The 13,058-nt window shown below is 38.4% G+C and overlaps 1 protein-coding gene across 5 annotated transcripts in view; it reads left to right on the top strand.

Annotated features, from left to right (window-relative positions):
* The window catches only part of gria3b (glutamate receptor, ionotropic, AMPA 3b), a 108,062-nt gene that overhangs the window by 89,159 nt on the left and 5,845 nt on the right, over positions 1 to 13,058 (top strand). For 3 of the 5 annotated variants that reach the window (XR_015712873.1, XM_087799794.1, XM_087799793.1), the window contains exons 13-14: positions 7,800 to 8,047; positions 8,717 to 8,831. Coding sequence is in view for 4 of the 5 variants with exons in the window: in XM_087799794.1 (XP_087655920.1) it covers positions 7,800 to 8,047; positions 8,717 to 8,831 (363 nt within the window). In the remaining variant the exon portion in view is untranslated. The remainder of the gene's footprint in view (positions 1 to 7,799; positions 8,048 to 8,716; positions 8,832 to 13,058) is intronic. The other 2 variants (XM_087799795.1, XM_087799796.1) reach the window with 1 other exon arrangement.

Raw genomic sequence — 13,058 nt, 5'->3', positions numbered from 1 at the left:
GAAAAATGTGTGAAAACCTGAGAGGCAATTTATGAGCATTGCGAGAGGCTGTGTCGAAACTGTAACACAACTCCAAGGCACTGTTGTCACTTTGTGTTTTAGCACAGCGACGAGCGAAGGGACAGCTCCTTTAAAGATAAGGGCTTGTTTGCATAAAAGAGAACGCTGACAAAAGTGATGATAGACTATTGTGAGTTCGGCATAACCTCGGAGGGGAAGCTCTGTCCTCGGAGAGCCCTGTCGAACTGCAGATGAGCAGCGGCAACAGCAGGCGAGGGAGGCTGCTAGCCGAGTCCAGAAATAAGCTTCAAAGATTTGTCAGTTTGGTATTCAGGACACAGCAAGTGGCACTTCAATGACAAAGTGCACCTCCAGAGCTGCAACTTTCATTTCTTGTGATAAAGCTTGTCCCGGAGCACAGGATATTGAGAAAAACTGTCCACAGACAAGGAGGTGTTTGTAGATTTAGATACACGAGAAGAGAAAAGACAGCTTTGCCTGAGACATCGTGGAAAAAGAAAACTACTTAAAAAATAAGAAGTGAGTCGATACGGATTAAGTGGTAATTTAGAAGAAGAGAGATAATCACAACACAGCCTGATATCCCTTCTTCTTGCTCCTGAATCTTGATTTTGGTGGACAAGCCTCCTTTAAGTCACCTCCAAACTTTATTTAAAGTGCGGATCTGATATCTCTGTCGACTTTAAAGAGTTAGTTCACCCACGCCGACTAAGAGTTGGAATAATTTTCTGAGCAATCCATTTCTTTTTTGTGTTATAGATAAAATGTATGTTCATTTTAATGTAGCGACTGGAGCTCAAAACCATCCAAATGCCCCCATAGTGCTTGTCTGTAACAACCATCTTGTATTGAAGTAATTGTTCCGGAACAAAAGAAAAAAAAAGGCCATATTTTAAGTCGGTACGTGGTGCTCATCTGTATCATCCATCTTGTATTGAACAGGAATGGTTAGATACGCAATACAAGCTTATATTTTTAGGCTTGTTTGTAGCATAAGTTTTAAGAATAACAAGCGATATGGACAGGAAGTACTCCAGTAAATATCGTGAGCACTTTGAGTGTAGACGGCAGACTGCACAGCAGTACATCCTGTCTGTATCCCTTGTTATTCTTTAAACTTCTGCTTTAAACAAGCTTAAAATATGGAATTTTTAATTGTTGTTCCAGAACAATTCCTAAGGTCGAGTCTTCAATACAAGATGGTCGTTATAGAAGAGCATTATGGAGGAATTTGAATTTGGATTTTGTCTTTTTTGGACAAAGATGAAGACGACTACATCTGAGATCCAGTCACTACATTAAAATGGACATACATTTTTGTCAGTAAAAGTAAAAAGGAACGAAACACTCTGAAAACAACCCAAACCCTTATTGAGGGGGAGTAGAAAATGAGTGTTTAAAATTGGGGTGAACTATCACTTTAATGTGAAGATGGAAAGGAGAATGCACTGAATTCCCTCAAATATAAAGATTGAATCGCTTCCTAAAATTAATGGAAAAGTAGCATTGTGATGCATTTGGTTCAAGATTTTTCAGAGAATTAGAAAATAGTTTTTTTCCACCTTGAGCCTGGATATGTTAAATTGCTCACATTGCATTTCTGCTCTTTAAACTGATCTGCTCAGATTTATAAATAATGGAACATGTGAACCATATACTGGCCTGATTTGCGCTTAAAGGTTTTTTTTTTCTTATCTGCCGCTACATGCATTGCCTAATGGGCATGTTATCCATATCTGCTTGAGTATGAAGACTCAAAGCTTTTCCTCGGGTTCTCGACTGTAACCCGCTCACGCTGAAGTCCTCTTATCTCAGGTCATTCTGGCGTTTATACGACTAACATTTCATCTGAATGTTTGAGGAAATACAGGCTGCTCTGTAGCTGCAGTTACACCTACACAGATTATGTAACCGTCGCTCAGGTGGGAGGCGGTTTGACTACTTTGGTAATTGAAAGTGATTAGAGCAACGTTACGCTTCAGCGGGGTTTAGAATGGCACGGAACAGCAAAGGCTTTGAAACTTATTTGTATCTTTCGTTTTACATTTCAGTCACTCAGCTGGAAGATATTGGTCGACTGGTAATGTTTATCAGGCAGAGTCATTTAATCTTGCTCACCATTGATTTGAATGTGTGTAGTTGCCTAAGAAACAGAATTCAATATTAATTTGAATTGTCATAATCGACTAGATGGGTTTTAAACCAGCGGCAGCTCCAGATATGCGCCGTTTTAGGTTTATTCTCGACATTTGAGGGTCTCATCAGACCACCTTGGTATAGTACACGGCCATGTAAACTTAAATATAAATGTTAAAAGAAACATTAATAAGATAATACATTTTGGGGGGTTATGTGGCTGAAAAACTAACTAGATTAGTGTTTGTGTGGATTTGGTGACCTATAAAGATGCCACTGTTTAAGATAAGATAAGAGACATATATCTGTATTTGTTTGGTGGAGTAGGAAAAACAGAGATATAATTAAATTAAACTGACTCTCAAAGAATTAAAGGAAATTTCAAAATTCCTATGAGTAAATGTACATTGTTTGGCCTGCTAAAGGATTTTGGCCCCTTGTTATGGAGTTTGACATCCAAAGACTGCTGTGATCAGCCTTTGCCATCCACTTAACTTATTAAAGTGTCAATTGTTTTTATAAAAAAACAAAAAAATTCAATTTGCGTTGACATTTTTTTCCTGGGGGATAACTGTGGGAGCAGTGTTGTAGAAAAGGATGAAGGCTCTTGTCCTAAATAACCCTCACCATCCTCTCCATGACACTATTGCATCTTAGAAGAGTAACTGCAGCAACAGGCTCCTCTCTCTACACTGCAGAACGTTTACGAACATTTAAGTAAGACATCCTTTGTTCCTTCTGCCATTAGATGTTACAACAGATCTCTCCCTTATGCTTGACATGCACTTTCTACTCTTTGTTGCCACCTTTTAATGATTTATTTATGTATTTTTATATGTTAAGTATCTATCTATCCATCCATCCATCAAGTCATCCAAGAGAGATTATTACAGAGATAACAAGTTAATGCATCATTGTCCTCTCTAGATTAGAATAGCTCCTAGTTTCCTTTTATTGAGGGTCATGACTCAATATTGGCAGACAACGCGACTGGGAAATTAATGTATCATGGATCTTTGAAGGCACATTTGCTTACCAGAGGAAGTTTTCCCATTTAAGAAAAATTCTAATTCAGATTAAATGGGACCAAATTTGGCAGTCTCATTATGTGGCCCACAAGAGATTTATGTATGAATGTAGTTGGGACGAAGAAAAATAAATAGCCATTTAATCTGCATGAAAAACGACTCACTTCAGATCCATGTTAAAACCATCAGAGACTCCAACGTTTAAGCTTTTTTTTTCTAGCAAGCAAAACTTCCTAAATGTCTACATTCTTCTCTAAACTTGCTAAAGAGGGAAATTGATCCAGATGGGAGGTAAAAGATGGAACAGCACTTGAGCTTTGAGGGTCTTATGAGATTGTTTTGAAGGAGAACAATTAATGTCTCAAACCACAGAGATGCTTTACGCTTAAATTAGCACTCTGAAAATGAAACGACATTCTGTTCAGACTTTCTGGGAAACAACAGCTGGATATAGAGTTTGTACATGCAGAGAAGTGTAGGTTTGCTTTTTATGATTTAACAATTAATCATCATCGTCACTATAGTTGATGAGAATAAAGTGGCCGTTCAACCGGCGCGCTTCATTTGTCATGGAAATATGACAGAAGTTATCACCATCTAATCGGAACACACGCTGGAGCATATGGACGGCCATTAAACCCTCCTATCCATGTTTTATAGTCAAATATACAAGCGAATGAATCACAACCCCTATCCATCAAGTGTCTTCTCTGTCACAATGGCAGTCATTATGGCACAGAAACGGAGCAATAAAGTTGGTGTGATCATGGGATTTCACCATGTTTCTTACGAGCGTTATAATCAGCTTAAGCGTGTCACTGGTTGGTGATATTGCAGTGGAATCAGCTTGTTTAGGGTTTAGCCGCACGACTGACTCGCACCAATATTGATGAATTTACTTCATAAAAGACAGCGACAGCACAGTCGGTCATCCGTAATCAATGCAAAGATCCTTTCTTTTTTCTTGCTTAAGAAGGTCCATTCGGCTCCTGAGCAGATGAGAAGAAGATCTGTGGGGAAATCGTCCTTTTCACCATCGCATGCAGACTGCACACACTTAATAAACATCCGATTCAACCTTAATCTGTTGTCCCGATACATCAACTTTAAAAACACGATGACCCCGAGAATGCCCTGAAAGCGTTTCATCTCAGCAAAGTAACATTTATCAGGGAGACTTTTTTTTAATTAATTTGTGTTACGCCGATGTCTCATCTCATCCTCACCCTCTGCATGACGCACCGATACAAATGCCCACATTACAAATTGTAGATTGCACAACAGCGAAGCACTTTCTCTGGGTCAAGGTTAATGCTTTTGTTTATTAATGGATCGGTATAAGGGATGGATATGCTCTTGTTTGCGCAGCTTTTAGCCGTCTAGGATAATGATTGATGTGAATCGCTGTAAATTCAGGTTTTTTATATACCATGTCATTGAGACGGGAAAAGCATGTGTGTACAGTACAGAACAGGAGTCTACCTGTAATTTATGTCTTTATTGTGGTTTCCTGTGTTATTGGTTAACATTGGTTGACTCTTCCATACCGTTTTATGTACTAGTAAAAGCCTAAACCATCTTTAACTGAAAGATTGAAGTGGTTTGGTATAGTATGGTATAACTGAGCCAAAATCCAAAGGGAGTGATATTTTGCCAAAGGTAACTCAAACGCAAGAAAGGATGTAACAACTATAAAGTACGGAATTTAAACCATCCTCTAGGTATCATTACCATATGAAAGTTGTTCTCAATGTATGTTAAGGATTGCAAATTGCAATTATTTGCATACTACCCCCTACTGGTCAGTTTAAGGTTCCACGACAAAGGGGGAGAACAGATTTGGGCTCTTGGCCGATCAGACAGCAAATTTGACTTGAATCTTCCAACCCAACCAATTAACAATTGCAGTGTATTATGGTACATGTTTTTTTCCCACTATTAACTTATTCAAAGTATTTGCCTTGAAGATCCCACTGCACACTGAAATTTAATTTCTTATATTGTTTACTCTCATTATTTCAGCGGTGTGCCAACCATAAGTCTGAAATCTGATAGAGGATTTTGTATACAATGCAGGCCAAAGATTTAGATAGACCTAACAGGCCCATTTAAAGTTTTTGCTGTCTAATAAGTTTGTTGGTTGTGTTTCAACCTGACTTCTGCACTACACAACTGATGACCCCAACTCCATTAAAATGTAAAGTAATTCCCAGACAAGACAAGTGAAAACTTCTTCAATTCATCAAGAAGAATATAAGTTTGCAAAATAGAAATTAGAAAAAGGGTGACCAGACTGATGAAAATAGACTTTAAAACATGTTTTGTTTGTTTCAAATGTGTTTGTTAAGGACATAAATCCACATGTATCGATTCATAGTTTTCATGCCTTCAATAATGAATAAAGAAAACACATTAAAAAAAAGGGTATGTCCAAACGGTTGGTCTGTACTGTATACACAAAGTACATTTTAAAGATATTATTTGTTGACTTCTTAAGTCAATTCTTTCTCCAGATGTATTCATAACAGCAGCCCGTTTGTTCACCCCCAAACCATTCACCAACAGCTGATGTTGATGTGGATTACAGCCAGTTCCTGAAAACCATCCCACGCTATCACTTTCTCTTTGGACTTTCCAGAGATTTTTTTTTTTTTTTTTTTTTTTCATTTCAACGTGGGATGCAGTCTGCAGTGTCACGAGGGATATGGCTCATCACAGCTTGGACCACGATCTGTTCAAAGTGTGAAATGCTTATTCGGAAATAATCCAGCGGCATTGAATAATTTAATTGATGCTTATTATAGATAGCGGTGAAGTCCCTCTCTAGATTTTACAGACTTGCTAAGCCCGACCCCAGGCGCTTGGGAAAATGCTCATCTATGTCACTTTGTGATGGTGAGCCTTGAGTCTGAGTAACCCGCTTTCCGTTTCACATCGACTGTGAGTCACTGCAAGGATGTTACATCAGGGTCTGCGTTGTTGAATTCACTGACTGTAATAAGATTTAGAGGCTATTTTTAGACTACTATCACACACTGCTTTAATTCACTTAAGTGGATTTAATTTATGCTACTACGTCTAGTAGTTCATTGATCATTAAGTGGTCATTGATGCATTTTGTCTTGTGTTTAATCCTGCATGGAGTGAAACAGTCTGTGCTCCTTCAATATATGTGTGTATATGAGTGCTTATTTAACAGAAGTTAAAATCAAGTTATCAAATTTAGAGAGTAAAATAACTTCCATGATACAATTACGGCAAAAACTATTTCTTTGCTAGACAGAGTTTTAGAAGTCTCACCCTTAAATATGCTGCTGTGGTGGAGGAACAAAGCTCCTCCATGTTGAATATTAAAGAAAATAATTGAACATAAAAGTACATTTTGGATTAAAAAACTGATTTATACATGTAGAATTGTATGCAAATTATTCTTATATGATATCAAATTAAATGTAGTTTCATGAATTTTATGTGAATTTGCTCAAAGGCAGTCGTTTGTTGTCAAGGTTTTCTGCCCTATAAACGTCACAGAGCTGTACTACAGTTTTGTACTTCTAGTAGAATAACAATGCAAAAAAATTACCCAAAACTGTTTCCGTCAACTGAGAAAAATCTCTAAACTTGGGAAAATGGTGTCACAACACAATCTGGAGATTTTAATCCATGTGTGTGCCTTCTTGTTTGGACTATAACAGTTTATTATCATGCCTGCAGTTAATGCAAAACTTTGCAGTGAGAATTCTGACCTCCAGTAGGAGAACTCACATTTCCCCAATCCTTAAAAATCTTCATCGGCTTTCAGTTTCTTTCAGGGTACATTTTTTAATTACTATCAGAGCTATGGTCAGGCTCCTCCTTACATTAGTGATCTGATCCAGCCTTACACCCCAGCTCGGGCTCTGAGGTCTGTGGATCAGAATCTACTGATGGTTCCTGAAAACGCTTCTGGACTAGAGAAGAGAAATCCTTCCAGGCTGTTGCTCCTAAGCTTTGGAGAGATCTTCCTCTCCCTCTGTGTTTGATGGATCTACTGACTCCTTCAAGAAACATCTTAAGACATTCTTATTTGTGCAGGCTTTTCCCTGATCTTCTGGGACTCCTGTGTTTGTCTTATGTTGTCTTGGACTTTTTGGTTTGAATGTATTTTTAAATGTGTATTGCTTTTGATGGTTCAAGCACTTTGTGACCCTGGTGTAGATAGGTGCTTCACAAACAACTATTACTTACTTACTTACTAGTTGTGCAAGATTAAGATGGAGGACGATGATTTGCTTTGGGAACGCTTGATGGGAAACTTTTTAGAGAAATACTGAACTAAAGAATAAGGGCTGTTCTGAGGATTCTGAGTTACGAACATTTTTTACTACCTACCAAGTACATTGGCTCTAATGAATAACATGGCTTTTGTGAATTCTTGTCTCTAATGATCTTGTAAAAACACACAGCCTGACAGAAGTATTTAAAGATATCACCCTTTTTTGCTCAACTCGATATCTAGAAATACTTCAACACTTCAAGTTCCAGTCAAAAGATCATTAAACGCAAAATTCACCAAAAACCCACTTCGCAAAGCGCACACTTCTAATTGTCCTTCTTTCTTTCTTTTCTTTCCAGCGCTCCAAAATAGCAGTGTATGAGAAGATGTGGTCGTACATGAAATCCGCTGAGCCCTCAGTGTTTGTTAAGACCACACCCGATGGCGTAGCCAGGGTACGAAAGTCAAAGGGAAAGTTCGCCTTTCTGCTCGAGTCCACCATGAACGAGTACATCGAGCAGCGGAAACCGTGCGACACCATGAAAGTGGGCGGGAACCTCGACTCCAAAGGCTACGGTGTGGCGACGCCCAAAGGCTCAGCATTAAGGTGGGTGGAATAATATAACAATATTCTCCATGTTGTTATAGTATTCCACCTACCCTGATGTCCCCTGTTGTCATTCTCTTCTTCTTCTTGTTTTGTTGTGGACGCAGAGGTAATGGTAGTATCTTTTCTATCCGTTGGATACAAAGGTTTTCGTAACGATAACGATTTTTTGTCTTATATTCACCTTCTAATCCGGTGTTTTAAAGCTAAGAGCCATTTCATAGTTGTCTCTTGCTGTTTCTTTTCTCTCTCCTGCGATTTCTCCTTCCGTCCCATGTGCCGTCCTACCTGACTGTTGTGTTGTCACTTTTAATTTAACAGTTCGATGGTTTTTCAATTTAGCCTTTAAAAGCTGCGCTGTCACTTGTGACGAATGTTAATTGCATGTTTGTTGTTGTTACTTCTCTTCTCAATGACAAGTGTCCCCATCCCGCACACTTCAGTTCTAAACTATACGTAACACTCCATGCCACCTTTTTTCCAAGATTTAACTCTGTTTTCTACCTTATTTATATCTCTCCTTATTCCTTCAATTCTAAAGCAATTTGTCCTTTCCTAGCCGGTGCATAAGCCACACCATGGCGATGCTCTAGTAGCACAAATACTCATTGCATTAGATTTCTCACGGACCTGTGCATTTTCTTACAAGTTATGTTTTATCGTTTCAAGAAATGCTGTTAACCTGGCAGTTTTAAAACTGAATGAGCAAGGCCTCTTGGACAAATTGAAAAACAAATGGTGGTACGACAAGGGAGAGTGCGGCAGCGGGGGAGGTGACTCCAAGGTCAGCCTCAATGTCACCACAATCGGGTACTATAGTGCAGAGTAATCGGCAACGCTGCGACATCAACCTTAAGCAAACCGACTGTCCACTACCAAACCGACATGCTGCTGCCGGCGAAGTCGCGCGAGCAGCTGATTCGCCTTGACCGCACTGACAGCTCAGCACCCTCCGCTTGGCGACTATATTTAGACTAAAGTCGACAAACATGACGTCACGCTCAGGTGAATCCATTTTCTTGCTAAAGACACGAAGGCAAAAAAAAAAAAACGCAGCTCTGCAGTTGTTAAAGGTTGAACTTGGTTCACAAATGCTTTCACATCTGAAGGGCAGATCATTTGCCTGAGATTTTTAGGGTCTCTGACTAAGTGGTTTCTCGGAGATTAACCACTTCCTGAAGATCCAGGCGGATAAATCCACTCTTAAATTTGGCCACTGAATATTCAAATACCCTTTCCAGTAAAAAGGCCAACAATCTCCAGCTTTCCCTAATAAAGTGCAAGTTTTCTAATCCCGTAAAAGATGGATTTGCATTAATTGATCCAGAAGCTTCCTGGTGTCACCGGTCCAGAACCCGAGAGCTCTGTGATCAAATCCTCTTAATGGGGGGGGTGGAGGTGGGGGGGCATATTTTCCTGTGCTGAGGCCATCAAGGAGAGAGCAAGGGGAACAGCGGCGTCTTGAGGGGACTAAGCATTTGCAGGCAAACGTGAGAATTCTAATTAAACAAACTGTGTGTGATTCGTTTTTAATGGACTCTTAGATAAACCACCTGTGGTTTGATTTCATGACATGCCGAGTGTTTCTTCCCCAGCTCATTAATAACCCAACCGTGACCCCTTTTGACGACCAGATCCCCCTCCTTCTCCCCCCCCCCCCCTCCCCCGTCTTGTGTCGAAATGATGAACGGTTTTCCCATTATGGAGGCTAATGATGCATTGTGGGGAACCCCCTCTTAACCGTGTTAACTTTGGATAACAATACTTTGATTAGGTCCCGAGGAGCGTCGGGGCCCGAATGGAAAAAAAAAAAGAATTTGGCAGCGGCGGTATGTTCCATGCGTTGCAGGTCAATATGAAGACAGACGGGGCTGTCATCTCATGATGGGGAGATATAGGTCAGGTAATTGGCTAGATAACAGGCGACCCAGCGAAGTCCGGTGGACGGTGTCAGTGAGCTCTTAATGTCGTCTGTCATGGGCTGACCCCGGCCGCAGTGAAGAGTCCAGCAGCAGCAAATCAGTTTTGATCGCGAGGGCAGGAGGCATGAAGCGCAGAGATATTTATATCCATTTTAAAACGCCATCGTTTCTCACTCCATGCTGCGGTGAAGCGATTATGAAAAAACGTAGACAAATCTTTAGCGACAACACCAGCATAATAATAATGTATGCAATCCAATGAAGAGAAGTGAAAATTAAATGATAAACAACTAATTCTTAAGTCAATATCTAATGAGAAAATTGATAATCAATAATATATAATATATTATAAAAACATTTATTCCCTTAACATCATATTTATGGTTTTCCATGCTCAATATTTGTGTATATGTACAAGTACAGACAAGCCTAGTTTTAAGTGAATGCCAACTTTGTTTAATTTCAATTACATTTCATTTAAAGAGTCATAACAACATTATTATTCCTGAAACAAACAAAATAAAGTAAACCCTGTTTAGCCAGGCATAATAAAACAATCTTCATAACGAATGTGAGTTAAAATTTAAGTAGTTTATAAAATCCGTTTTATTTAATTGGTAATTATGCCACTCAAGTATGGCGCTGTTATATGGCAAATAAGTAAGCAAGTGATTTGTATTTATATAGCGCTTTTCCAGACCAGGTTCACAAAGCGCTTAAACAATCAAAACAATGCTCAATAAAATATTTATTATATGTATATAGGTTTATACAAATGACCAGAGAAAAAACCATTGGAACACAACATAAAAACAAAATAATTCCTCCTGTGGGAAAGAAAATAAAAAAATATTTTTAAATAGCAAAAATAAAAAAAAAGTTTAAAAGGAAAAATATTGAATCTTGATTTAGTTCGAAATTGTATACAAGGGTAAGTGCGATTGACTTAGTAATATATATGTATATATAATGAAATATATTTTATAATTGTATATATTTTATTAATATATTCTCTATAAAAAGAGGGTCGCAAAATCAAAAGCATGTAGATGTAAACATCTAGATGTAAATAATTTTTTTTAAATACATATTTATTAATATAAACACATATATATGCTTCTTCATATCCCTCCCTCAGCAATCCAGATACTGATCACTGATCACACACTTAAGTGCATCCATTTTATGGCCCCCCAAAAAAAAACACATGGCAAGTGCAACATAGCTGCCTGCAGGGCTGTTTTCATACAAGCGCACACACTCTCGCACGGCTGACACTTTCTCGCCCTCCAGCAAAACACACTGGAACCCAGATTGAGTTTCACACACAGAGCATGTTAGCGGGTAATTGAATTGTTAATCAATGTCTCTGTGAGCCGAGACAATAGTCAAGTCTTGACAATTTGTTTCTCAGGATTGGCTATGAGGGATATGCAGTGTCGTAATCTTCTCTGTGTCCATTATGCATTGCTGTGATTCCCTCGGGGGGGTTGGTGGTAGTGGTGGGGGGGGGGGTCGTTTCCAGGGAGATGTCAAGCCACTCATTTATCAATCGACACTCTCCTCTAAAGCTTTTCATATGAATTCAAGGGGAAATTGACGCAATTCACTGGTAACCCCATGTCAGCATTGCAATGATTGTACATGAGGGAAATACCGGGAGAACATGCAACTCATTTGCTGAATCTTTAAAGTCAATAAGAGGAATGTTATAATGATGCTGGGGATGAAACACTTGCATATGTAGCGTTGTCCAAAATCTCTTCAATATTTTAGTGAAACAGCAAAAATAATAGTCAATGCTTATTCATATTTAATACAATGAAGATACATTTTTTTAAGACTAATAAGGTTTTGTAAATAATTGAATTACAGATAAAACGAAGAAGAATGAGAAGCTATTTTTCAATTTTTCGCTTTTTTTAAATTTTGTTTGAAGTATTGTTTTTGAATTTGTAAGCATTTTTGCTCATCACATGACGTAGCAATGCGGATCAATACAGTGACTTCCTTGTTGCATATGCTTTATCTTTAGTTTCTGAGGAAGAAAGAGCTAAGCTAAAAGGCAACGCAAAATAAAATCCACCATTACTCGTGCCTTTTGGAAGTGATGGAAAAATTTGAGTTTAAGAAAAAGACTTTAATAGTGATTTAAAATCCAAAAAAAAAGTTGATTTACAGAAAATATATTAGGGTCCAGACTGTTTCCTAGTAAGCCAAGATTGTAAACATTCACCATTAAAGTGGAAAGTTGGAGGAGGATAAGGGACAAATGATTGTTTACTATTGTGTATAGATAGATAGATAGATATCATAAACGTAATAAATAAAATTAACATTATTATAAGCATCCATTTGATAAGAGACATAGCAAGGAAATACAACATATTTAAAAAATTAAATTGCAAAGAGAGAAAAGAAGATTAATATTCTAAAATATTTCATATTAACGATAAAAATCTGTTACAATAAAGTGAGTTAGGTGACACACTATAAACTAACCAGAACTGTAACACAACACAGTTACATATTGCTGGAAGTAGCATTCAAGAATTGAAACTGAGGCCGACGATAATTGCAGTAAACTGATGATATTTTTTCAGAAATCTTGAGAAACGGCTCATAATGTTCAATTTATGTTACTTGAGCTCCCATATTTGCCTGCAAATGTTAAAGATCCTTTGGACAACTTCTGCTCCGAAATTTGATGGTGTCTTTGTAATTTAGATCACATTTATAAAGTTGGATCAATTCCTATTTTTACGAGGTTATAACCAGCTAATACACTTGTCATTTTTTAAGCAGCTGAACTGTAGATAATGTGTCAAACAAAATTAGAAAAATGTTTCTGAAGCGAGGATATGAACAGATGTCCAAGATGGCGGTCCTGCTGAGCGATGCTGTCACGATCCCCCTCTGAAAGTCCCTCGTGAGCGTTTTCCCTCATGAGGGCGCAGGTCGATCTTTGCTCGGGGTCTTGTTAACAGCGTCTGCCGATTACTCAAAGCGATACGAGTGGGACCTGGCGTAGACTAGGGCTTATGAAGGTTGTAGGTAGACTGCCTGCTCTCTGTGATGTTGACTTCGGC

Source organism: Callionymus lyra, chromosome 9, assembly GCF_982586985.1.
Source record: "Callionymus lyra chromosome 9, fCalLyr1.hap1.1, whole genome shotgun sequence".
Lineage (NCBI taxonomy): Eukaryota > Metazoa > Chordata > Actinopteri > Syngnathiformes > Callionymidae > Callionymus > Callionymus lyra.
The sequence above is the reverse complement of the archived record's forward strand: the minus strand, read 5'-3'. Positions and strand labels throughout refer to the sequence as shown.